We start from the raw sequence: 26746 nt of genomic DNA on the forward strand, positions 1-26746 counted from the left end.
AAGGAAGAGCTGGCTAAGAATGTCTTGGAGGTGAAAGAGTATCAGATCGAGTGATGAGACTAAAATTTGAAATTGAGGGTGTTATGTATAATGTGGTTAGCGGCTATGCACCACAGGTAGGATGTGACCTAGAGTTGAAAGAGAAATTCTGGAAGGAACTAGATGAAGTAGTTCTGAGCATCCCAGACAGCGAGAGAGTTGTGATTGGTGCAGATTGTAATGGACATATTGGTAAAGGAAACAGGGGCGATGAAGAAGTGATGGGTAAGTACGGCATCCAGGAAAGGAACTTTGAAGGGCAGATGGTGGTGGACTTTGCAAAAAGGATGGAAATGGCTGTAGTGAACACTTATTTCCAGAAGAGGGAGGAACATATAGTGACCTACAAGAGCAGAGGTAGAACCACGCAGGTAGATTATATTTTGTGCAGACGATGTAATCTGAAGGAGGTTACTGACTGTAAAGTAGTGGTAGGGGAGAGTGTAGCTCGACAGCATAGGATGGTAGTATGTAGGATGATTCTGGTGGTGGGTAGGAAGATTAAGAAGACAAAGGTAGAGCAGAGAACCATGTGGTGGAAGCTGAAAAAGGAAGAATGTTGTGCAGCCTTCCGGAAAGAGGTGAGACAGGCTCTCGATGGACAACCGAAGCTCCCGGAAGACTGGACGACGACAGCCAAGGTGATCAGAGAGACAGGCAGGAGAGTACTTGGTGTGTCATCTGGTAGGAAAGGGGAGAAGGAGACTTGGTGGTGGAACCCCAAAATACAGGGAGTCATACAAGGAAAGAGATTAGCGAAGAAGAAGTGGGATACTGAGAGGACTGAGGAGAGGCGAAAGGAGTACATCGAGATGCGACGTAGGGCAAAGGTAGAGGTGGCAAAGGCTAAACAAGAGGCATATGAAGACATGTACACCAGGTTGGACACGAAAGAAGGAGAAAAGGATCTCTACAGGTTGGCCAGACAGAGGGATAGAGATGGGAAGGATGTGCAGCAGGTAAGGGTGATTAAGGATAGAGATGGAAATGTGTTGACTGGTGCCGGTAGTGTACTAAATAGATGGAAAGAATACTTTGAGAAGTTGATGAATGAAGAAAATGAGAGAGAAGGAAGAGTTGAAGAGGCAAGAGTGATGGACCAGGAAGTGGAAATGATTACTAAGGGGGAAGTCAGAAAGGCACTACAAAGGATGAAAAATGGAAAGGCAGTTGGTCCTGATGACATACCGGTAGAGGTATGGAAGCAATTTGGAGAGATGGCTGTGGAGTTTTTGACCAACTTATTCAACAGAATACTAGCGGGCGAAAAGATGCCTGAAGAATGGAGGAAAAGTGTTCTAGTTCCCATTTTTAAGAACAAAGGGGATGTTCAGAGCTGTGGGAACTATAGAGGAATAAAGTTGATGAGCCACACAATGAAGTTATGGGAAAGAGTAGTGGAGGCTAGACTCAGGACAGAAGTAAGTATCTGCGAGCAACAGTATGGTTTCATGCCTAGAAAGAGTACCACAGATGCATTATTTGCCTTGAGGATGCTCGTGGAAAAGTACAGAGAAGGTCAGAAGGAGCTACATTGTGTCTTTGTGGATCTAGAGAAAGCCTATGACAGAGTACCAAGAGAGGAACTGTGGTACTCCATGCGTAAGTCTGGTGTGGCAGAGAAGTATGTTAAAATAGTACAGGACATGTATGATGGTAGCAGAACAATGGTGAGGTGTGCCTTAGGTGTGACAGAGGAATTTAAGGTGGAGGTGGGACTGCATCAGGGATCAGCTCTGAGCCCCTTCCTATTTGCAGTGGTAATGGATAGGCTGACAGATGAGGTTAGACTGGAATCCCCTTGGACCATGATGTTCGCAGATGATATTGTCATATGCAGTGAAAGCAGGGAGCATGCAGAGGAACAATTGGAAAGATGGAGACATGCACTGGAAAGGAGAGGAATGAAGATTAGCCGAAGTAAAACAGAATATATGTGCGTGAATGAGAAAAGTAGAGGGGGAAGAGTGAGGCTACAGGGAGAAGAGATAGCGAGGGTGGACGACTTCAAATACTTGGGGTCAACAATACAGAGCAATGGAGAGTGTGGTCAGGAAGTAAAGAAACGGGTCCAAGCAGGTTGGAACAGCTGGCGAAAGGTGTCTGGTGTGTTATGTGACAGAAGAGTGTCTGCTAGGATGAAGGGCAAAGTTTACAAAACAGTGGTGAGGCCGGCCATGATGTACGGATTAGAGACGGTGGCACTGAAGAAACAACAGGAAGCAGAACTGGAGGTGGCAGAAATGAAGATGTTGAGGTTCTCGCTCGGAGTGACCAGGTTGGATAGGATTAGAAATGAGCTCATTCGAGGGACAGCCAAAGCTGGATGTTTTGGAGACAAGATTCGAGAGAGCAGACTTCGATGGTTTGGACATGTTCAGAGGCGAGAGAGTGAGTATATTGGTAGAAGGATGCTGAGGATGGCGCTCCCAGGCAAAAGAGCGAGAGGAAGACCAAAGAGAAGGTTTATGGATGTGGTGAGGGAAGACATGAGGGCAGTTGGGGTTAGAGAGGAAGATGCAGGAGATAGGCTAAGATGGCAAAAGATGACACGCTGTGGCGACCCCTAACGGGACAAGCCGAAAGGAAAAGAAGAAAGAAGAAGAAGAAGTAGTATGTAAATTGTGCCTCTTATGGGTTCACTTTGTATATATGATTGCTTTTATCTGACTTTAACTTTAACATAGACTAGGTGGTGTGTGAATTGTGTATCTTATGTGTGACTTTGTTTATTTGATTGCTTGTTTTTGTCTATCTGGAGCCTGAAGTTGGTGCACAATTCCTGTGCATCCTGTAGGCCGGTCCCAAGCCCGGATAAATGCAGAGGGTTGCGGCAGGAAGGGCATCCGGTGTAAAACTGTGCCAAACACATATGAGCGTTCATCAAATGACTTCCATAACTGATATGTCGTGGCCCGGGCTAACTACACCCGCCCCCAGCACTGTTAATTTGCAAGGCGTAGGTAGAAATTCAGGTAATGTAGGTCAAAGACAAAAAAGAGGAGGAAAGCGATTTAGTCGGCAGAAAAAGAAGAGGCATGCACAGTCCCTACAACTGTGTGTAGGGACTTTGAATGTTGGGACTATGACAGGAAAAGCTCAGGAGTTAGTTGACTTGATGATTAGGAGGAAGGTTGATGTATTGTGCATCCAAGAGAGCAAGTGGAAAGAGAGTAAGGCAAGAAGCTTAGGAGCAGGGTTTAAATTCTTTTACCGTGGAGTAGATGGGAAGAGAAATGGAGTAGGGCCTATTTTAAAGGAAGAGTTGGCTAAGAATGTCTTGGAGGTGAAAGAGTATCAGATCGAGTGATGAGGCTGAAATTTGAAATTGAGAGTATTGTGTATAATGGGATTAGCGGCTATGTCCCACAAGTAGGATATGACCTTGAGTTGAAAGAGAAATTTTGGAAGGAGATAGACAAAGTATTCCTGAGCATCCCAGAGAGAGAGAGAGAGTTGCGATTGGTGCAGATTTCAATGGACATGTTGGCCAACGAAACAGGAAGAAGTGATGAGTAAATACAGCACTCAGCAAAGGAACTTTGACAGTCAGTTGGTGGTGGAGTTGGACAAAAAGGATAGAATTGGCAGTGGTGAACACTTATTTCTGGAAGAGGCAGGAACATAGAGTGACCTACAAGAGCGGAGGTAGGCGCACGCAGGTGGATTATATTTTGTGGAGATGATGTAATCTGAAGGAGGTAACTGATTGTAAGGTTGTGGTGAGAGAGAGTGTAGTTTGACAGCATCGGATGGTGGTGTGTAGGATGACTCTGGTAGGGGGTAGGAAGTAGAGCAAACAATCAGGTGGTGAAAGTTGAGGAAGGACGAATGTTGTGTGGCCTTTCAGAAAGAAGTGAGACAGGCTCTAGATGGACAGGAAGAGCTCCCGGAAGACTGGAATACTACTGCCAAGGTACTAAGAGAGGCAGGAAGGAAAGTACTTGGGGGTGCTCAAATGACTTACAGTTACCTTGCACCTTGTTGTGAAACATATATTTAGCAAATATGGGGTTTGCTTTCAGAGTGAGGTAAATCAGAGAATTTTTCGTAATAAGTTTTTAGCAACTTATCTTCGTCTCCGGTCAGTGTCCACGTATTGCTGAAATCCTGTTCTTTATCGCAGATTCACAGCAGGACGAAACTGCACTTTTCCTCTTCAGCTCTTCTTTTAAGCGGTGCTGTGAACATGAGTTTGGTGTGTTGCTTGAATCTCGACCACGCATTTGGTAAATTGGATGAGTTGGAACACCGAACGCCTCTTCGTGGTCTATGTACCATTATTTTTCCCCCGTGAGTTTTTTTTTTTTTTAGTGAGTCCGTAGTTATTCTACCGTCACTCTGACACCATGTTATGAGCTTGCTGTCGTGTTAATAAATAATGTAGATGTGAGTTTAACTGTACTTTTTAATGTGGGTGATATTTATTTCGCTCCTGCCCCCGCCAACCTCTCGAGCTTACTTCCTTATCGTCGTGTCTTGGCGTGCCCCGATGACGTCAACACAATCACAATCACACCACACTTGCTGTATACGCGAAGTACTATAGCTCAATCTAATAATAACGAGACGATATTTGCTCTCGAGTTTCACATGTGTCTTATTTCTTTATTCCTCACTCCAGCACAAGTGTCTCAATCACCTCTGGTTACAGTTCAAGATAAAAGATCAAACGATAACCAAAACCAAAACATTACAGTATAGACTCATTAGTTCCTAGCCATGATACGTAGACATGATCTTGCCGTACAAAATGGCGTTGTAAATAAAAAACATGTGGCCGGCATGACGTCAATGAAAAGTATCTATTGCGCATGCACGCAGTTTAAAGGGAACATTGGCTGACGTCTTTTTTTTTTTTTGGCACGCAGTCCCACGATCGACAAAGACGCATTGAGCACTCCTGTCCTTGTGCTTTCATTGGTTTTCTTTGGGTATGACAGTTTCCTTCCACATTACTAAAACATGCTTCTTGGGTTAATTGAAAAACAAATTGTCCATAGTTGTGAATGTGACCCTGTGAGTTGTTTGTCTCGATGTGGCCTGCAACAGAAAATAGATACTTTTAGTGAGTTGTGCAAATAAGTAAAAACTTATAAAATACATTTGTATGAAAAAATATATTTAAAAAGTAGAAGTGAAAAGTATGATTCATACTGGCTCTTTTTCATCTTTCCACCAAGTTAGACCAGCATTCCTCTCTGTCTGAACAACTCCTCCAATTTCTCCTCCAGGGCGGAGTTAGTACCTTTTAGGCCTTTAATCACATCAGAGGCCCACACAAAATATTGCTGGACACGGTCAGCCGTCCAACCTAAAAAACACACGGGTCAAGCTTGATCAAATAAAACCTGAATCTTTGTTTTTGTGGAAATGACTTTAATGATCATATTTTCACGACTTTCAGGTGCACTTAAAGATCTTAAATTTTCTTCAAAACGGATGGGGCGCCTTATAATGCGGAGCGTCTAAACCGGCATCCAAAATTTGTAAATGACTCTGAGCATTTTCTGGTGACACACTACTTGTATAGAGGAAATGCGGACGTGTGAGAGGACAGCATGCGGACGTTACAGGGGGAAGTGTGGGTGTGGGAGCAGATGCTAAAGGCACCCCACTTTCCCCAAAAGGTACATAATGCCAGTTTTGTTTTGTGCCAAACAACATTGCTTTGGTGAAGAACCCCCAAAAATGGCACCAACGAAGAGATATATTTACGAAGCACAGTTTAAACTGCAAGCTATCAGTTACGCAGAGAAGCATACAAATTAAGATTAGTCCTAAATTTGTACAAGAAATTTTTGTATTTTTTGTGTTTGAAAACAAACAACAAGATGCCTACCAACTGGTGTGCAGCGGTTCAAATCCCTGAGATTGTACAATTTGTCTGCCAGTTTGACCAGTTTGGCGTGGTGGCTACAATGAGGCGCGTGTTCCACCTGTAGACGCTTTCTCTCCTCTTTGGGCAGACTCTTATTGTCTGTCACCTCCTGAACAATACCAGCAACAATATGTCCAAACTTTGTTTCCAGTTCTTCAGGCTTTGTATCTGTGTCCTCCAAAGTGTCATGAAGCAGAGCAGCCTGGCACGAAGGGAAGGTGCAAACACATACACAAAATAAAATGGTTAGTCGTCGCAATAGAAGATGATCTTTCGTTTTCCATACTGCTAATCCTCACTAAGGTTGCAGGCGTAATGGAGCCTATCTCTATGGCGTGAGGTCGGCATCAAAATGAAAGCTCAAACTAGGTAGAAACGAGCATAATGGGCACATTAAAAAAGCGGGAGGGCGCACACAATTAAAATGCTCGCTCAGTTGGTCTTCCCTACCCTCCATCTGTTCAGCTGGCTCTTGATGGCAGCTTGCCACCTGGCGCCATGGGACAGAAAAGATGGGTCCCGGCTCCGCCATCATTGGCAGTTACCAGACAGAGGCCAATATGGATTGGAACTTCCACATGCCAATTATCGACTTCCCCGGCCCAGGCGGTCAACCTGTCCTGGCGTACCGTTACATGGACCTGGAAATGAAGAAGGCAATAAAAGAGTGGCGAGATCCCAATGAAGGTGGGCAGAAAGTTGCGTAGAGCTTTTCTCCAGTTTTCCCGGCACTGGAGGCCATCAAATTACATAGAAACCAGCATAATGGGCACATTAAAAAAAAGCAGGAGAGGACACAGTTTTGCAATCGCACCTCCCACGTTTTCATTTCTACCTCTCACTTTCTGATTTCTACACTCGCTTCTGTTCTCCTTGATTTTTTACTAAGCTACACTTGTTTCCTACTGAGCCACAGTTCCAAAAGAGCTAGAGTTCCAACTGAGCTTCCCTCGCTTCCCGTTTTACCGGGGATGACATCACTGATTAAGACTCGACGAGACAATATCCGATCGCTATTTAGACTAAGAATAATTCAAAGCATAAATTTTTTAGGGTCAAGTATTCACTGAATAATTTATCTAATTTTAAAGAGGTAAAATTTAAGAAGTATCAAATTGAGTGTTTTTTTTAAATCTGGAATCTATTCTCAATGGAATCTCTCAAAAGCATTGTATTTTTTCAGCAGTAAGTAAATTTGCAGAATTTGTTTTTAATAGATTTTACCTTTGCATGACTACTATTGGTATTACCACTGTATACCTGACAGCATGCAGAATATTGCATATTAATGCATCTTTATGATACAAATTTACCCTATTTATACGACTACTTTACACTACACCCAATTACTTTTATATACCTACTTTCAAAGCAGTGCATAACTAATGTGAAATTGTTATTTTGTTTCATTTATCTACAAAGTACTTAAGTTTACCTGTTCTTCAAACATTGGTGCGCTAGTTTAGTTGGAAGTCTCCATTTCTGCTGCAAGCCAGACACAGTGTTGAACCCAGGGCCCAGTTAGATAGCGATTGCAAATCGTCTCATCTTGTCTTAATCGGTTACTTCATCCCTGGTAAAACTGGATGTAAGCGAAGCTCAGTTGGAACCGTTGCTCTTTTGGAACTGTAGCTCAGTAGGGAAAAAAACATAGCTCAGTGACGTATTGAGAGAAAGGAGATTGGAAGTGAGTGAAGAAATCAGAAAACGAGAGGTAGAAATCAAAAAGTGAGAGGTGCTATTGCAAAACTGTGTGCCCGCCCGCTTTTTTTAATGTGCCCATTATGCTTGTTTCTACGTAGTTTGAGCTCTCGTTGTTTTAATAGCGACCTGACACCATAAATCCCAGCTATCTTTGGGCCAGTTGGGGGGTAAACCCTGAACTCGTCACCAGACAATCATCCATCCATCTTCTACCACTGACCCGAGGTCAGGTCGCGGGGGCAGTAGCTTCAGCAGGGACACCCAGACTTCCCTTTCCCCAGCCACTACATGCAGCTCTCCCAGGAGGACCACGAGACGTTCCCAGGCCAGCCAAGAGATGTAGTCTCTCCAACATTTCCTGGGTCATCCCCAGGGTCTCCTCCAGATAATCACAAGGCACTGATAAAAAAACAACCATTCGCACTCACATTCAACTTACAGGCAATTTAGAGTTCTCAATTGACCCACCACACATGTTTTTGGGATAGAAGAGGAAATTGGAGTACCTGGAGAACACCGTTGCAGGCAAAGAGAGAACATGGAAACTCCATACAACTAGTGTGTTGTTTTACATAAAAACCAAATAGTTGTATTACTTCTTCCTTCAACACAGATTTTCCCCTTTTGTGGCTTTTAGTTATCCCGGTCAGGCCTCATGTGATGCTGTTCCTAACGGCTCCGTCTATATAGAGCTTGTACACTTACGTCACCGAAGTCATGTGACTGGCCGTTTTGACGGTCTAGCAAAGCATTCTTCAATGCTAAGTCAGTTGGAGACGGCACGAAAATATGTCTTATAGCACAACGCCCAGAGTTTTGTCCGATACCATTAAACATGTAGAAGGTGATGATAATCGAAGGTACGTGGAAAAATGAGAGCCACTTGGCAGAGAGGACCAATATTTAATGCCGAAGTCGATGTTTTTGCCGAAAAGAAATTGGACTGTTGACCCGCTTCCACTTGTCTTGGACAACTGGATTTACACATGTATCTAGTTAGTAAGTCGTAGAGATTTACATGGAAGAGTTTGAAAGCGTAGAAAAGTCTGGACGCATACAAATACTTTGTTGCTGGATCTGTTCTCAATCAAGAATAAATCCCACATAGTGATGGAGCCACTCGGATTTTTTCAATAAAAATACGAATATTTACATAAAAGGCCCCTGGTTTTACACAAACTTGCATTGATTAACTATGATTGGGAAAAAAAAAGATAGTGTGTCGGCTGCTCCGCACACGTAGGATGTTGCAGCAATACGTTAAACTTCGGTAAACTTCTCTGTGCCAGACGTTTTTTTTTTTGTTTTTTTTTTTAAATATGCACTGTTCTAAAATGAGTCCAGTTCGTATTTAATAAAAAAAGAAAATAAACCACTGGAATAGACTTGAGCCCCTGTACACGGAAGCGTGTTGCAGCCACACGTTAACCGACGGAAATATCACTGTGACCGACAGTTTATTTTCGTTTTTTTACATACGCATTGGACTCATTTCAGAACAATGCTAATAAACAAAAAAAAAAAAAAAACATCTGTCAGGGAGAGGTTTACTGAAGTTTGACATGTGGCCGCAACATGCTTCCTGTATGTTGGAGATGACTCCCTGTCCTTTTTTTTAATGCATTGTTCTCAAATGAGCCAACTTGGCATTATAAGTACCTCTTGGGAATTTGAAATTGAGAAGAATAATTCCTACCTGAAATGAAGCGATCGCTACACAGTCGTGTGTATTAGGTTGGGCACCATCCATCACATTTAATTGCCGAAATCCATCAATCTTTTCTTGTCTTTCAGCTGGTATTTCATAGAATGATCTCTTTGAATATCTGTCTCGTCTGTTATAACAACCAACAGCACAACAACTCTCAGGCATTGTGAATATTCTTCTGCAATGTTCCCTGCACTGTTGAGCAGCCCTTTTTGACCGTCAATATGGTACCGTGAAAATGCTGACGTCACGTGCACGAGCTCTATACAGCTGGACATTGATAACAGTCTTGTTTTGTCTCTCTCTTTTCTCTGTTACTTTAATATAGCAAAATGACTTTTAGTTTGATCTTTAGTCAGGGGCGACAACTCGACATACTTGTACCTTTTCCTGTCTTTGCAAAGACTTTCATATCTTTTTTGTGATAAAAATCTGAAAAGACAAGATTGTCTCATTGCTTGTGGTGCCAGAAAAAGATTTTGCCTCACAACATCCATCAACCTTTTCTTTGGTCTTCCTCTCACTCTTTTGCCGAGCAGCTCCATCCTCAGCGCCCTTCTACCAATGTACTCACTCTCTCGTCTCTGAACATGTCGAAACTATCAAAGTCTGCTCTCTCTCACCTTGTCTCCAAAATATCCAACTTTGGCTGTCCCTCTAATGAGCTCATTTCTAATCCTAACTAACCTTCTCACTCCCAGGGAGAAGCTCAACATCTTCATTTCTGCTCCCTCTAGTTCTGCTTCTTGTTTTTTCAGAGCCACGGTCTCTAATACGTACACCATGGCAGGCCTCACTACTTTTTTATAAACTTTGCCCTTCATCCAAGCGGAGACTCTTCTGTCACATAGAACACCAGACACCTTCTGCCAACTGTTCCATCCTGCTTGTACCCGTTTCTTCACTTCCTTATCACACTCACCATTGCTCTGTATTGTTGACCCCAAGTATTTGAAGTCATCCACCCTCGCTCTCTTCTCCCTGGAGCCTCACTTTTCCTCCTCGGCCCCTCTCATTCACGCACATATACAGTGAAGAAAATAAGTATTCGAACACCCTGCTATATTGTAAGTTCTCCCAGTTAGAAATCATGGAGGGGTCTGAAATTTTCACCATAGGTGCATGTCCACTGTGAGAGAGAATCTAAAAATAAAAATAAAAAAAAATCAATTTATTTGTGTGATACATCTGCAAATAAGTATTTGAACACCTGAAAAAAACAATGTTAATATTTGGTACAGTAGCCGTTGTTTGCAATTAGAGGTAAAATGTTTCCTGTAGTTGTTCACCAGGTTTGCACACACTGCAGGAGGGATTTTGGCCCACTCCTCCACACAGATCGTCTCTAGACCAGACAGACATCAGAGTTTCAGCTCCCTCCAAATATTTTTTATTGGGTTTAGGTCTGGAGACTGACTAGGCCAAGCCAGAAGCTTGATATGCTTCTTACGGAGCCACTCCTTAGTTTTCCTGGGTGTGTGCTTTGGGTCATTGTCATGTTGAAAGACCCAGCCACGACCCACCTTCAATGCTCTGACTGAGGGAAAGGGGTTGTTCCCTAAAATCTCACAATACATGGCCATGAGAATCCTCGCCTTAGTACAGTGCAGTCGTCCTGTCCCATAAGCAGAAAAAAAACCCCAAAGCATGATGCCACTACCCCCATGCCTCACAGTAATGATGGTATTCTTGGGATAAACTCATCATTCGTCTTCCTCCAAACACAGTTAGTGAAATTATGACCAAAATTGAACTTTTTGGTCTCATCTGACCACAAAACTTTCTCCCATGACTTCTCTGTATCATCCAAATGGTCACTGACAAACTTAAGACGGGCCTTGACATGTGCTGGTTTTCGCAGGGGAACCTTCCGTGCCATGCATGATTTCAAACCATGCCGTCTTAGTGTATTACCTACAGTCACCTTGGAAACGGTGGTCCCAGCTCTTTTTAGGTCAAGTCCTGTTGTGTCTTCATGGGCTGCTTCCTCACCTTTCTAAGGATCATTGAGATCCCACGAGGTGATATCTTGCATGGGGCTCCACTCCAATTGAGATTAAACGTCATGTTTAGCTTCTTCCATTTTCTAATTATTGCTCCAACAGTGGACCTTTTTTTCACCAAACTGTTTGGCAATTTCTCAATGCAACCCTATGGGGGGCACAAACCAGTGCAATCTGTAGGCCGGTCCCAAGCCCGGATAAATGCAGAGGGTTGCGTCAGGAAGGGCATCCGGCGTAAAAATTGTGCCAAACAAATATGAGCGTTCATCTAAAGAATCCCATACCGGATCGGTCGTGGCCCGGGTTAACAACGCCCGCCCCCGGCACTGCTAACCTGCAGGGCGTCGGTGGAAATTCAGCTACTGTGGGTCGAAGACAAAGAAGAGGAGGAAACCGGATCCAGCGTCAGAAGAAAAAGAGGAATGCACAGAGCCTACAACTGAGTGTAGGGACTTTGAATGTTGGGACTATGACAGGAAAAGCTCAGGAGTTGGTTGACATGATGATTAGGAGAAAGGTTGATATTCTGTGCATCCAAGAGAGCAGGTGGAAAGGTAGTAAGGCTAGAAGTTTGGGAGCAGGGTTTAAATTATTCTACCACGGAGTAGATGGGAAGAGAAATGGAGTAGGGGTTATTTTAAAGGAAGAGCTGGCTAAGAATGTCTTGGAGGTGAAAAGAGTATCAGATCGAGTGATGAGACTAAAATTTGAAATTGAGGGTGTTATGTACAATGTGGTTAGCGGCTATGCACCACAGGTAGGATGTGACCTAGAGTTGAAAGAGAAATTCTGGAAGGAACTAGATGAAGTAGTTCTGAGCATCCCAGACAGCGAGAGAGTTGTGATTGGTGCAGATTGTAATGGACATATTGGTAAAGGAAACAGGGGCGATGAAGAAGTGATGGGTAAGTACGGCATCCAGGAAAGGAACTTTGAAGGGCAGATGGTGGTGGACTTTGCAAAAAGGATGGAGATGGCTGTAGTGAACACTTATTTCCAGAAGAGGGAGGAGCATATAGTGACCTACAAGAGCGGAGGTAGAACCACGCAGGTAGATTATATTTTGTGCAGACGATGTAATCTGAAGGAGGTTACTGACTGTAAAGTAGTGGTAGGGGAGAGTGTAGCTCGACAGCATAGGATGGTAGTATGTAGGATGATTCTGGTGGTGGGTAGGAAGATTAAGAAGACAAAGGTAGAGCAGAGAACCATGTGGTGGAAGCTGAGAAAGGAAGAATGTTGTGCGGCCTTCCGGAAAGAGGTGAGACAGGCTCTCGATGGACAACCGAAGCTCCCGGAAGACTGGACGACGACAGCCAAGGTGATCAGAGAGACAGGCAGGAGAGTACTTGGTGTGTCATCTGGTAGGAAAGGGGAGAAGGAGACTTGGTGGTGGAACCCCAAAATACTGGGAGTCATACAAGGAAAGAGATTAGCGAAGAAGAAGTGGGATACTGAGAGGACTGAGGAGAGGCGAAAGGAGTACATCGAGATGCGACGTAGGGCAAAGGTAGAGGTGGCAAAGGCTAAACAAGAGGCATATGAAGACATGTACACCAGGTTGGACACGAAAGAAGGAGAAAAGGATCTCTACAGGTTGGCCAGACAGAGGGATAGAGATGGGAAGGATGTGCAGCAGGTAAGGGTGATTAAGGATAGAGATGGAAATGTGTTGACTGGTGCCGGTAGTGTACTAAATAGATGGAAAGAATACTTTGAGAAGTTGATGAATGAAGAAAATGACAGAGAAGGAAGAGTTGTAGAGGCAAGAGTGAAGGACCAGGAAGTGGAAATGATTACTAAGGGGGAAGTCAGAAAGGCATTACAAAGGATGAAAAATGGGAAGGCAGTTGGTCCTGATGACATACCGGTAGAGGTATGGAAGCAATTTGGAGAGATGGCTGTGGAGTTTTTGACCAACTTATTCAACAGAATACTAGCGGGCGAAAAGATGCCTGAAGAATGGAGGAAAAGTGTTCTAGTTCCCATTTTTAAGAACAAAGGGGATGTTCAGAGCTGTGGGAACTATAGAGGAATAAAGTTGATGAGCCACACAATGAAGTTATGGGAAAGAGTAGTGGAGGCTAGACTCAGGACAGAAGTAAGTATCTGCGAGCAACAGTATGGTTTCATGCCTAGAAAGAGTACCACAGATGCATTATTTGCCTTGAGGATGCTCGTGGAAAAGTACAGAGAAGGTCAGAAGGAGCTACATTGTGTCTTTGTGGATCTAGAGAAAGCCTATGACAGAGTACCAAGAGAGGAACTGTGGTACTGCATGCGTAAGTCTGGTGTGGCAGAGAAGTATGTTAAAATAGTACAGGACATGTATGATGGCAGCAGAACAATGGTGAGGTGTGCCTTAGGTGTGACAGAGGAATTTAAGGTGGGGTGGGACTGCATCAGGGATCAGCTCTGAGCCCCTTCCTGTTTGCAGTGGTAATGGATAGGCTGACAGATGAGGTTAGACTGGAATCCCCTTGGACCATGATGTTCGCAGATGATATTGTCATATGCAGTGAAAGCAGGGAGCATGCAGAGGAACAATTGGAAAGATGGAGACATGCACTGGAAAGGAGAGGAATGAAGATTAGCAGAAGTAAAACAGAATATATGTGCGTGAATGAGAAAAGTAGAGGGGGAAGAGTGAGGCTACAGGGAGAAGAGATAGCGAGGGTGGACGACTTCAAATACTTGGGGTCAACAATACAGAGCAATGGAGAGTGTGGTCAGGAAGTAAAGAAACGGGTCCAAGCAGGTTGGAACAGCTGGCGAAAGGTGTCTGGTGTGTTATGTGACAGAAGAGTGTCTGCTAAGATGAAGGGCAAAGTTTACAAAACAGTGGTGAGGCCGGCCATGATGTACGGATTAGAGACGGTGGCACTGAAGAAACAACAGGAAGCAGAACTGGAGGTGGCAGAAATGAAGATGTTGAGGTTCTCGCTCGGAGTGACCAGGTTGGATAGGATTAGAAATGAGCTCATTCGAGGGACAGCCAAAGCTGGATGTTTTGGAGACAAGATTCGAGAGAGCAGACTTCGATGGTTTGGACATGTTCAGAGGCGAGAGAGTGAGTATATTGGTAGAAGGATGCTGAGGATGGCGCTCCCAGGCAAAAGAGCGAGAGGAAGACCAAAGAGAAGGTTTATGGATGTGGTGAGGGAAGACATGAGGGCAGTTGGGGTTAGAGAGGAAGATGCAGGAGATAGGCTAAGATGGCAAAAGATGACACGCTGTGGCGACCCCTAACGGGACAAGCCGAAAGGAAAAGAAGAAGAAGTTTGGCAATTTCTCCATAGCCCTTTCCAGCCGTCTGGAGTTGTACAATTTTGTCTCTGGTGTCTTTGGAGAGCTCTTTGGTCTTGGCCATGTTACAAGTTTGAGTCTTACTGATTGTATGGGGTGCACAGGTGTCTTTATGCACCTAACGACCTCACACAGGTGCATGTGATTCAGGATAATACATGGAGTGGAGGTGGACTTTTAAAGCCAGACTAACAGGTCTCTGAGTGTCAGAATTCTGGCTGATAGACAGGTGTTCAAATACTTATTTGCAGCTGTATTACACAAATAAATTGTTAAAAATAATCGTTAAAAACATTGTGATTTCTGGATTTTTCTTTTTAGATTATCTCTCTCAAAGTGGACATGCACCTACGCTGAAAATTTCAGACCCCTCCATGATTTGTAAGTGGGACAACTTGCAATATAGCAGGGTGTTCAAATACTTATTTTCTTCACTGTATTATGTTTTACTTCTGCTAATCTTCATTCCTCTACTTTCCAGTGCGTAACTCCATCTTTCTAATTGTTCCTCCGCCTGCTCCCCGCTTTCACTGGAGATCACACTATCATCTGCGAACATCATGGTCCATGGGGATTCCAGTCTAACCTCGTCTGTCAGCCTATCCATTACAACAGCAAACAGGAAGGGGCTCAGCGCGGATCCATCATGCAGTCCCACCTTAAATTCTTCTGACACACCGACGCCACATCTCACTACTGTTCTGCTGCCCTCATACATGTTCTGTATTATTCTAACATATTTCTCTGCCACACCAGACTTACGCATGCAGTACCACAGTTCCTCTCTTGGCACAAAAACACAATGTAGCTCCTTCTGTCCTGTTCTGTACTTTTCCACGAGCATCCTCAAGGCAAATAATGCATCTGTGGTACTCTTTCTAGGCATGAAACCATACTTATTGCTCGCAGATACTTACTTCTGTCCTGAGTTTAGCCTCCACTACTCTTTCTTATAACTTCATTGTGTGGCTCATCATCTTATTCCTCTGTAGGTTCCGCAGTTCTGAATATTGCCTTTGTTCTTAAAAATGGGGACTAGCACACTTTCCTCCTTTCTTCTGGCATCTTCTCTACCACCAGTATTCTAATGAATAAGTTGGTCAAAAACTCCACAGCCACCTCTCCAAATTGCTTTCATACCTCCACTGGTATGTCATTGGGACCAACTGTCTTTCTATTTTTCATTCGATTCAGTGCCTTTCTAACTTCCCCCTTACTAATCATTGCCACTTCCCGGTTATTCACGCTTGCCTCTTCTACTCTACCTTCTCTCCCCTTTTCTTCATTCATGAACTTTTCAAAGTTCTCTTTCCATCTACTTAGCACACTACTGGCACCAATCAACATATTTCCATCGCTACCCTTAATCACCTTTACCTGTTGTCTGGCTAACATCTGATTACACGATCTGATACTCTTTTCACCTCCAAGACATTCTTAGCCAGCTCTACTCCATTTCTCTTACCATCTACTCCATGATCAAACAATTGAAAGCCTGCACCTAAACTTAGGAGGGATTCCAACCACAATGGCCCTCACTCTAGTAGTTGAAGGTTGAGTCCAAGTTCGATATTTGGTCCTCATTGTATACTCTACGTAGGTAATGTTATTAGCGCACTAAGCTAGGCTAATTTAGGATGAGTAACTTCAACGCGAATGATACGGCACCAATTTGGGTACTAAGATGAACTAAGATAAGACTTGTTAAATTTCCTATAAGTCCTCATGGCCCTTGTCGTACAAGTTATGAAGTTACTCACGTTCGATGTTTCTTCAACAGCACGGTTTGATCACAAACACGTCTTTTAGTTAGCCAGCTAAGCTCAGGCTGTCTGGCCCTATAAGCAAATTTAAGTTGACGTTTGTACTTGCCCAACTTCCTACTATCTACTCATGGTCCTCGTTGTAAATGAAACGTAGGTTTTGCCGGTCGTGTAAGAACTAACGTTTGATGATAACCTCCTCAGCAAATATTTGATTACATACGTTACTTGATGTTATCGAGCTAGGTTAGGCTAGGCTAGGCCGCGCAGCTTCAACTCAAACGAATACGGCTCCAATTTGGGAACTAGGATTACACAGATGATGGTTTTAGTCCACAGGAGTCGTCACCGGGGGTATCCTACGTCGAGTATTCACAGCATTCGGTCCAAATTCAGAAGGATTTATTTATTGTACGGTCTTGCAGGTCAGACCCTCCTCGATTGGTTGTCACCAGTTCTGGGACCAGAAGCCAACCGGAGACCCATCGGCAGTGAGGTCCGCAAACGTCTTCTCCTCCATCTAAGAATGGGAATTTGGGCAAAATTGCTGCGATGATGGAACGGGAAGGGGGGTGGGTATCACCAACTGCAAGCAAGGACTGCCTTTTGTAACTCGGCTGGACCATGGGAAGTGTGAATGACATTCACAGGAGAGGTGTTGGAGATGCCCTTCCCACTCTGCACTGACCTGTCATGGATGCTTGCCTGTGTGCAAAGAATATAGGAGACAGCAGCTGAATACTTGCACAGCCTCATGGATGTTTGTGAAAGCCATTTTGGACTTTCTAAACCAGCTAGTTTTGACGGCAAGAAGAGCCTCTTCAAGTCCATTGTAAAGACAGCATTTGTGGATCGTCTGTGTTCCCCATTGGTCAAACAACCGCCTAGCTGAAATTATGTGACATGACAAAAAATGCAACCAGAACAAGAAAAAAAGACAAGGATTTGGCAAAGGTATCGCTGTATGCACACCTAGCAATGGCTGCACTTAAGGAAAATTTCAAATGCCAGGACACGGTAGACGATGCATGAAACGTGGAGGGGGTAGGAAGAGACCACGACAACACCAACTGGGGGAGTGGCGACTTTGATTATGACACGTTCCACTAGTGTGGCGTGAAGGGACATTGGGATGTCAAGATGGCATTGCTGACCATCGGAGGGGTTGTGGGGGTGGCTCAGTTCACGTGATATCACGTCTGACTGATTCCTGACGGGCCCCGGAGTACTTTGACCAATGATACAAAAACATGCCTGCATCCAACAGTCGCTCTCGACAATGAAGATACGCTTGCTACTGATACACTGCATACCGAGATTCAAGATAAGATCATTGCTTTAGAGAAAGAAATTGTACCCCACCCACCATTCACATGCTTTTGAAAACTGAATGTGACTGTTCATGTGACTGCCGCCTACATGAACTTTCCCAGAGTTGAATGTTTGGTAAATTATACAACCATTTATTTTCTTGTAGATTCAGGAGCTTCAATATCTGTGATAATGTCCTTCGAGCCTGTTTTTCTTGGTCCAACTAAATTATCTTGTTACTCATATGTGCAAATGGAGGTTTCACAAAAGATAAATTTACACACCCTGCTTCATGTGCATTGGGTGGCTCTGGGCCAGATGTGCCGTTTAAGCATCCATTTGTGGTGTCATTCACGTCTAATCAATCTATTGGGAAAGGATCTCATGATAAAATTGGGATTGGTATTGACACCCACTCCCGACAGCATTGAAATCGCAACTCGGGTAGATAACAATAACAACAATACATTGATCATTGGGGAATCAGCGGCAACTATCTGAGATATTTGTGGCTCAGTTCATTTTTCCCGGTTCTGATGTAATGAGTAGTCACAAATTGTATTGTACGACACGTGCATGACGGCACAGACCAACATTTTGAGGGGACTTTTAACAGACCTAAATAACTCCCTGAATATCAGTGACCTATTTTTTTAAAAAAAGACTTTTCCGCAGCCTCTGTCTCACTAACACCAGTGCAGCTGTCTGTCTTTGGCAAAACAACATGCAGCAAAATGGCAGGATGTTTGCTCTGTCAGGTGCGTGGCCTCCGGCAGCAGCTCTGCACCTGTGCCTCATTGATGCTAATTAGGCCATGCATATAACCCTTTTGTGTTGTATTGTCAGCTGTCAGTTTATTGTGTTTGAGACTGCATCGTTGTATCTGAGTACGCAAGTGTCTTGTTGGTGTATTTCCCTTGTTACAGCATTCCTATTAGTCAAGACTCGTTTTGTTCATGTTCCAAGTTTTGTCTTGTAATTATAGGATTTTTGGACTTTTCTTTTTTGCCATGTGTGTTTTTGTGCTTCTGCCTTTTTGGACCGCTTACCTGTGAATGACCTATGGCAGAATTAAACTACGCTTGAATATAATGTCACTGCCTCGGAGTGATGCATTTGGGTCCCACCACATCCCGCCTGCTCGTGATAGAACGAACTGGCTATACATAGACCCAGTTGACTCAGACCCGATAACCGCAGAACTCCAAACCCAGCGGGATGAAGAATTTGCTGTCCTTCAAGTGCAGCGGATTGAAGAATTTTCTGCCTTCTGCCTCCATTTCAAGGATCAATCAGAGTGGAGGAGTTCCATGATGAATCATTTGGCCTTGCTGGTCGTGGTTCTCCTGCATTGGGCTCAGGAGAGGGGATTAATCAACCGGCCACCGCCTCTCGTTATTGTTCCTGTGACGCTCGGCCTGTGGCCTCTCGACTGTGCCTATGCGGTGCTTGACCAGCAGCAGCCGCTGCCTTTTCAAAAGCAGCAGCAGCCACCGCCTCTCGACCAGCAGCAGGAGCAGCTGCTTCCTCTTGACCATGCCTAGGCAGTGCTTGACCACGAGCCGCCTCTCGTCCGCGCCTCGGTGGTGCTGGACCAGCAGCAGCAGCCGCCCCCTCTCGCTCATGCCACTTATGCCAAGGGCTGACATGCAGCCCCACCCTCTTCTGTCTTCAGTCTTGAACTTTTGAGACTCACACCAGGCACTGCTTTTATACAATATGTTGATGATTTGTTCATTGCTGCTCCTGCCAAGGAACAGTGTAAGAGTGATAGAATAGATACTTTTCACTGATGTCACGCCGACCACATGTTTGTTTGTTTTGAACAGCAAGCTCGTGTCTACATATGGTTAGGAAGCAATAAATGTTTACTGTAATGTTTTGGCTACGGTTATCATTTGATCTTTTATCTTGAAAGTCCTTTGACAAATGAACACTATAACCAGAAGTGATTGTGGCACCTGTGCTGGCATGAGGAATAAAGAAAAGAAAGAAAGAAGCCACATGTGAAACTCGAGAGCATTGTGTCGACATCAGCGGGGCACGACGAGAAAGGATGATAAGGAAGTGTGTTATAGAGGTTGGGAAGCGAAATAAATACCCACGTTAAAAAGTACAGTTGGACTCACGTCTACGTTATTCAATAACACAACAGCAAGATCATAACATGGTGTCAGAGTGACGGTGGTATAACTCTTGAAAAAAAAAAGGACTCGGGGGGGAAAAAAAATGAAGACAACGAGGAGACGTTCAGTGTTCCAACTCATCCAATTTACCAGATGCGTGACAGAGAATCAAGCAACACGCCAAACTCGTGTTCACAGCACCCCTTAAAAATAGAGCTGAAGAGGAAAAGTGCAGTTTCCTCCTGCTGTGGATCGGTGAAAAAGGACTGGATACATGGACACTGACCAGAGATGAAGATAAGTTGCTAAAAACTTATTACGAAAAATTCTCTGACTATCTCAATCCGAAAGCAATGAGATGATCAAAGACCGCATACTTTTCGCTACGAACTCACTTAGTGTGCACGAAAAGTTACTTAGCCAGGGGCAGGGAAAAAAAGTGATCGGCATAGCCCGCTCCCACGAGTTAGCAAAAGTGCAGCACAAGGCTATGGCTAGTGACAGCCGCGAGGTACACGTTATCCACCGCAAACGTGGAAAGCAAAGTTTCACTGCGGGTGCGAGGAGGCATATTGATAGCCCAAAGACCTCCGTAAAAATATGTAACAAGTATGGAGGATACCACAGTAAATTAGCTGAATGCCCAGCAAAAGGTAAACAATGGCTGAAGTATCAGACCCCTTTTTCTGTCTGTTCTTACAACCATAGGCCACACAAACAAATCTCATGATGAAAACGCCGTAAGACACTTATAAGCAAGCCAATATTCACAAAAAGATCACTAAAACAAGCGAGTCGTGTTGTAGGTTTGTGATCCAGTGTGCGTGGTAAACAAAACATGACGTCACGTGAAAAGTATCTATTGTTTTGTTAAAGCAGCTCGTGTCAGAAGGCCACAAAGCAACCTTCTCAAAACTGTAGTGTGTATCACAAGAGGTTAAGTTTCAAGGACACATCCTCACTCCTCAAGGGAAAATGCTTTCTCCAGTTCGAGTGCACACTGTTGTGGACACAACCAAACTACTTACCAAGAAACTGGTGTTGTCGTTTTTGGGAATGTGCTCTTATTATAGACATTCCATCCCAAATTATTCCGATTATGACTCTGTTGTGAGTTCTCTCTAGACAGGTCACTGACTTCCTCATCGCATATTAAATTGACACCTGAGGCTACCAGTGCCTTTGAACACCTCAAGTGTGCCTTGCAGTCCTGCCCTACTCTTGGGACCCTGAACTCATCCAAACCCTTTGTTCAGTTTGTAGACTAATGCCACGGAAACATGACATCAGTGTTGATTCAGCCCCAATGGGACCGTCTCCATCCAGTGGAGTATTTCTCTCCTCAACTTGATCCAGTGGCACGAGTTCTTCCTGTGTGCCTTCGTGCAGTGGCAGCTTGTGAACAGGCTGTACTTGGTAAGGGTGACTATGTAGGGTATGCGCCACTTACTCTGTATGTGCCCCACTGTGCAAGCTTGATCTTGCCAGAGTAACGCACATCCCACTTGTCTGCTGCATATTGGCTTAGATACAACATGGTGTTTTTAGCCCTTCCCCATGTGTCAGTACGATGTTGCAAAACTCTCATCCCATCTACTCTCTTGCCTCTTCCTGATGAGGGGGAGCCACACTCTTACGAAGCAGAATTACAACACTTATCTACACCCCGTGTTGACCTTTCTGATGTGCTTGTGAAAAATCCGGCTTTGGTCTTGACTCTACTTCAAAAGATTTTGATACTGGTTCTTGCCGCAGTGAATTTGCGGTAGTTGATAATTTTGGATTTGGGAATTTATTCCACCACCCACATGGCCAATCCAACATGTAATAATGGACTTCATAGAATGAACACCCTCTGACGGGAAGAACTTTTGTCTAGTTATGGTCAAAATCTATTTCCAAAGAAGCATGTGTCAGCGTCTTTGGTGGCAAAAGCGTTGTTTACTGAAGTTGTTGTTTATTATTGTGAATTACTGTTATTATTAGATGGAGAAAAACTTTCTTCTAACAATGGGTAGCACTTTGTAAATGAAGTGATAACTCAGCTTTTCCATAGACAACAATTTGACCTCTAAACACATTGTAGTTACCATCCTCAGACCGGTGGTGCAGTCAAAAAAACAAAATGGGATTCTAAAAGCTAAATTAAGTTAATGTTGTGAAGACACAAAATTAAATTAGATCAAGTGTCTGCATGTGCATCCAAGGCACAATCTGTCCGCATTTGAGATCCTGTTTGCAGGCCCTCCGAATGTTGGACTGCCTCCGGGCTTGCCGATGGACATACACCTTTGCGAGGACATCATGATCAGGTATTGTACATCTTTGACTAATCTGCTCTCTGATGTCAGGAGATAAGTTCATGCAGCACTATCGAGGGTGGCAGATGGACCCTTGAATGACGTCAAACCCGGTGACTTCATGCTGATAAGGAATCTCCGTCGAAAAACGTTGATACATTTTGCTGGCTGGGCCCTTTCCAAGTTCTACTAAAGCCAACACTGCAGTGAGGGTCGCTGAAAGGGCTACATGGGTTCACACATACTGCGTGAAGGTCCCAGTGCCTCCGATGGTCCAGAATCCTTCACGCTCCTCATTTTCTATGGGGTTGACCATCAAGGTTATAAAGGTCGGCATATGAAGGCTGATCCAAATGCCTGGATGATGTCGACCAATATTCACTTTCCTCATATCCTGAATCTGGTACATACTTGATGACCCGGTTATGAAAGATTTTCTTAAACTGGCCGTGTGAATTTTTGGATAACTGTGAGGTTATTGTTTTTTTGATGCATGATGATTTGCTGTTTCATTTTTCACATTTTAGCTAGACTTTGATTTACTTTCTTCTAGCTCATTAATATTTAGTATTTGTTGTCTTTACTTCACTTTTACTTCCTTTTAAGTCCATAATGTTTAATACTTAGTAACTTGATTAGGTTTTTAGTGTTTTAATGACGCTTTGTTTTTTATGTTTGGGTTTTAATCGGTAGTTAATGATGTATGTAATAGTAGTATTAGTAGTTGTTGTAGTAGTAGTAATGGATGGATTAGGGTGGATTAATCAAAAGGGGTAAAACTGTGTTGGCAGATTTACATTTTACATATATACCAAATATTAGTTTTATTAGTTGTACCTTCAACTTTCACAGGTTCCTGTTGTGGCTGCTAAATCTACCAGTCTGGTTGTTCATCATGTAATGTTGTTCCTAATGTCGCTCTCTCACTCTCTTACTTTCATATCACGAAAAGACTTTGTCTGATCTTTAGTCATGGGTAACAACTCTTCAGACTTGTACCTTTTCATCTCTTTGCAAAGACTTTCTTTTTGTAATAAAATCCACAAAGACAAGCTTGTCATCTTGCTCATGGTGTCAGAAAAAGATTTTGCCAAAACGCAAGACTGGATTAGAACTCGGGTCCTCTGAACTGTGAGGCAGATAGAGGGTGCCTTGTGAAAGTATTCGGCCCCCTTGAACTTTTCAACACATTTCAGGCTTCAAACATACAGATATAAAAGAATCAACAAGTGGGACACAATCGTGAAGTGGAAAAATGTATTGGATATTTTTAAACCTTTTTTAACAAATAAAAACCTGAAAAGTGGGGCGTGCAATATTATTTGGCCTCCTTGCATTAATACTTTCTAGCACCACCTTTTACTGCTAATTACAGCTGCAAATTGTGTGGTAATTCTCATCAGCTTTGCACATCGAGAGACTGAAATTCTTGCCCATTCCTCCTTGCAAAAAAGCTCTCCCGGATGGCTTGTGTCAAACTTTAAATGAGACTTTTTATGGATATCTTTGAGAAATGCCTTTCTTCTTACCACTCCTCCATAAAGGCCAGATGTGTGTAGTGTACAACAGATTGTTGTCCTATGGACAGACTCTCCCACCTCAGCTGTAGATCTCTGCAGTTCATCCAGAGTGATCATGCGGCTCTTGGCTGCATCTCTGATCAGTCTTCTCCTTGTTCGAGGTGAATGTTTAGAGCAGGGGTGCACAGAATTTTTTACCCCATGATCTACTTTTCAAGCAGCCAGCCTCTTGTGATTGATGGGGGGGGTCGCTTGTTTTTTTTTTTTTTTTTAGAATGACCAATGATGAAATAGAATGACCAAGTCACAAAGATGCGGTGCTGCTTTAGGGGGTTGTTCACAGACGCCGCAGTACTGAGCAACACAGTCGAGCCGGGGCGCTTTATGCGCGCACGCGACTGAGTAACGCATTCGCGGCTGGGTTCTTCAGAGCCGCCCCCGTCGCAAAGCCCGTCGCGCAGTCTTCGCAGAAGCTGTGACCACCGAACGCGGCGCCTCAGCCAGTGTGGCTGATTTTCGGTGCCGTGGTGGCATATAATGGAGCCGAGGTGTGCTGCTTTTAGAGGGTTGTTCACAGCCACCGCAGTACGCGATGAACACTACCGAGATGAGGCTGAATGACATTGTTGGCTGGGCGACGCACACATCGACACATTTCATATGCGGATCTTTTGTTACCTTATGAGAAAGACCGATTACGTGGTCCTCTTTTAGGAGCTGTATACAAACCTACCAGTTATTTAGAACCCGCAAAGCTCTTGTCCTCTGCACCCGTGGAATCCATTTTTCACAACGAACAGGGTCTCTTTCAAACTTATGAAGGGTAATTCCATTCTCCCGAGTGTTCGAGCAATGCCCAGCAATGCAATAAGCCGGCATTTTGGCTGACTCGAAGGAACAACGAGCTACCTTCCCGGAGGTAAAACTAATGGAAACAAACGAGTACGCTAGGAACGCCGCTGTCCTTTACGTCACTTCCTGCTTCTTCTCGAAAACAAATCCCTCGAGAGGATTTTCATGGCGGGAGTTACAAAAAGCTGTATATGTCTTGTTTTGTGGTGAAAAAACACATGGGACCATATTGGCTGTGGGTTTTTCATTAATAATATGCCAAAAATCATCCATTTCATGAAAGTCACACTTTGAGCAAGGGCTTAAAATAGGGGGGAACTCACTGGCTAGCATATTTTCCTGTTCCTGTCGTTGTTCCACATGCACGGTGAGCTAAAGGTCAGAAAACTACGGCTGTCTATTTTTTTTTTCCCAGCACGCCGTCGCGATCAACCCAAACTGATCGACGCATTGAGCACCCCTCCACAAGACCCTGAGCCTTTGTGAACTCAGGCCAGATCTCATCGACCAGCACCCCTGGTTGAGAGGGACGGCCAGTTAATGGTAGATTTGCAGTGTTCTGATACTCCTTCCATTTCAATATGATTGCTTGCACAGTGCTCCTTGAGATGTTTAAAGCTTGGGAAAGCTTTTTGTATCTAAATCTGGCTTCACACTTCTCCACAACAGTATGTCAGACCTGCCCGGTGTGTTCCTTGGTCTTCATGATGCTCTCTGCACTTTAAAAAGAATCCTGAGACTATCACAGAACAGGTACATTTATATGGAGACTTGATTACACACAGGTGGATTTTATTTTTCATCATCAGTCAACATTGGATTATTCAAAGATCCTCGCTGGACTTCTGGAGTGAGTTTGCTGCACTGAAAGTAAAGGGGCCGAATAATATTGCAGGCCCCACTTTTCAGTTTTTTGTCCCACTTGTTGTTGATTCTTGAAAAAAAATGAACATTTTATATCTTTATGTTTGAAACCTTAAATGTAACAAAAGGTTGAAAAGTTCAAGGGGGCCGAATACTTTCACAAGGCACTGTAAGTGAGGAGCATTTGTTTCAGACCCAGTTACCAACAAAAGATATATTGCATGAAAATAACTTAGTATGCATACTTGTAGTACCACGATGTCAGTGATACCAGCTTCATGGCTGAGAATCCTTGCAACGCCTAACAGTAAAAAAGAGCGCAGAGGATTAGACAGAGTAAGGTTACAAAGATTTTTAACTTTCAATCCTATTTCTTCACTGAAATAATGTTTTAAACAATATATGATGGTTGTACAACATGGACTTGTTCTTATGTCATTGCAGTAATTTAAATACTACATTCTATTTGAAACGCACTTCTAATTTGCTTTGTCCACGTGCTATAGGACAGGATAACATCGTCAGAAGATAAAAAAAAAAAAAAAAAAAACAGTTTAACTAACCAGTAAAAACCAAGACGTTGAATGTGCACAAGTCAATCGCAACGCATTAAAAAGCATTAAAACGCCTTTTCTTGGTTCCCCTGATTGGCTTTCATATTTTCCTTGATCATTATTTTTGTTGACTACCGTTTTCTGAACGCGTAGCAATGCTACTTACCGATCGGGTGGTTTATATACGGCGTTTTGTCTACGTCTTTACGGCGCTGGTTCCGATGCTTTTCAGCGGCGAAATTAACAGTCTCTAACAGAAACACTGCCTCTGAATCCATGACGTACACTTTGGGCAGTGACGATTGACCTCAACGTTTTTTTTCTTTCTTACTTTAAATGTTATTTGATTGTTTGTTTATTTCAGGGTCCTTCGGAGACTTGCACGCCTGTAAACTATGTGATACTACGGCAGGTCCACACGGACAAAAACATAGCGCGATTGTTCAGGTTAAAAAATATCCTCGATGTATTTGGCTGGTCCCCGCCCCCTGTTTGTTCAGTTTACTGTCCTCCAACGTTTGTCGTCATATCAGGTATAGAGTTTAGAACAAATTTTATGGTAGCTTTAAACATATTCCACATGTCAACTGGGAAAATAGAAGTTTTTCAGTGGCTATAATTATCAATATTTTGGTTTTATTCCACATTTCATTTTCAGCATATTCCAAGGACCATAATATCAATTAACTAACTAACTAACTAACTAACTAACTAACTAACTAACTAACTAACTAACTAACTAACTAACTACTAACTAACTAACTAACTAATTTGTGCTATTGTACAATAATTTCTTCTTGATTATAGGAACATGC

At 43.5% G+C, this 26746-nt stretch overlaps 1 protein-coding gene across 1 annotated transcript; it reads right to left on the reverse strand.

Annotated features, from left to right (window-relative positions):
• Positions 1 to 4609: 4609 nt before the first annotated feature.
• On the reverse strand, positions 4610 to 26386 carry hddc3 (HD domain containing 3). Its single transcript, XM_061815743.1, has 5 exons — positions 26098 to 26386; positions 25623 to 25678; positions 5882 to 6122; positions 5197 to 5353; positions 4610 to 5082 (listed from the first exon to the last, which is right to left on the reverse strand). Exons 1-4 carry the CDS (start codon positions 26207 to 26209, stop codon positions 5223 to 5225), a joined length of 540 nt encoding a protein of 179 aa, XP_061671727.1. The 5' UTR covers positions 26210 to 26386; the 3' UTR covers positions 4610 to 5082; positions 5197 to 5222.
• Positions 26387 to 26746: the final 360 nt, after the last annotated feature.

Source organism: Syngnathoides biaculeatus, chromosome 3 (assembly GCF_019802595.1).
Source record: "Syngnathoides biaculeatus isolate LvHL_M chromosome 3, ASM1980259v1, whole genome shotgun sequence".
Taxonomy (NCBI): Eukaryota; Metazoa; Chordata; class Actinopteri; order Syngnathiformes; family Syngnathidae; genus Syngnathoides; species Syngnathoides biaculeatus.

What these genes read in the sequence shown, in the direction of transcription:
- hddc3 (XM_061815743.1), bottom strand. Translation starts at nt 26,209, where the DNA reads ATGGATTCAGAGGCAGTGTTTCTGTTAGAGACTGTTAATTTCGCCGCT. An exon ending in GTATATAAACCACCCGATCG is followed by an intron (nt 25,679 to 26,097) that starts GTAAGTAGCATT and finishes TTTTACTGTTAG; the next exon opens with GCGTTGCAAGGATTCTCAGC. An exon ending in CTGACATCGTGGTACTACAA is followed by an intron (nt 6,123 to 25,622) that starts GTATGCATACTA and finishes CCTTCGTGCCAG; the next exon opens with GCTGCTCTGCTTCATGACAC.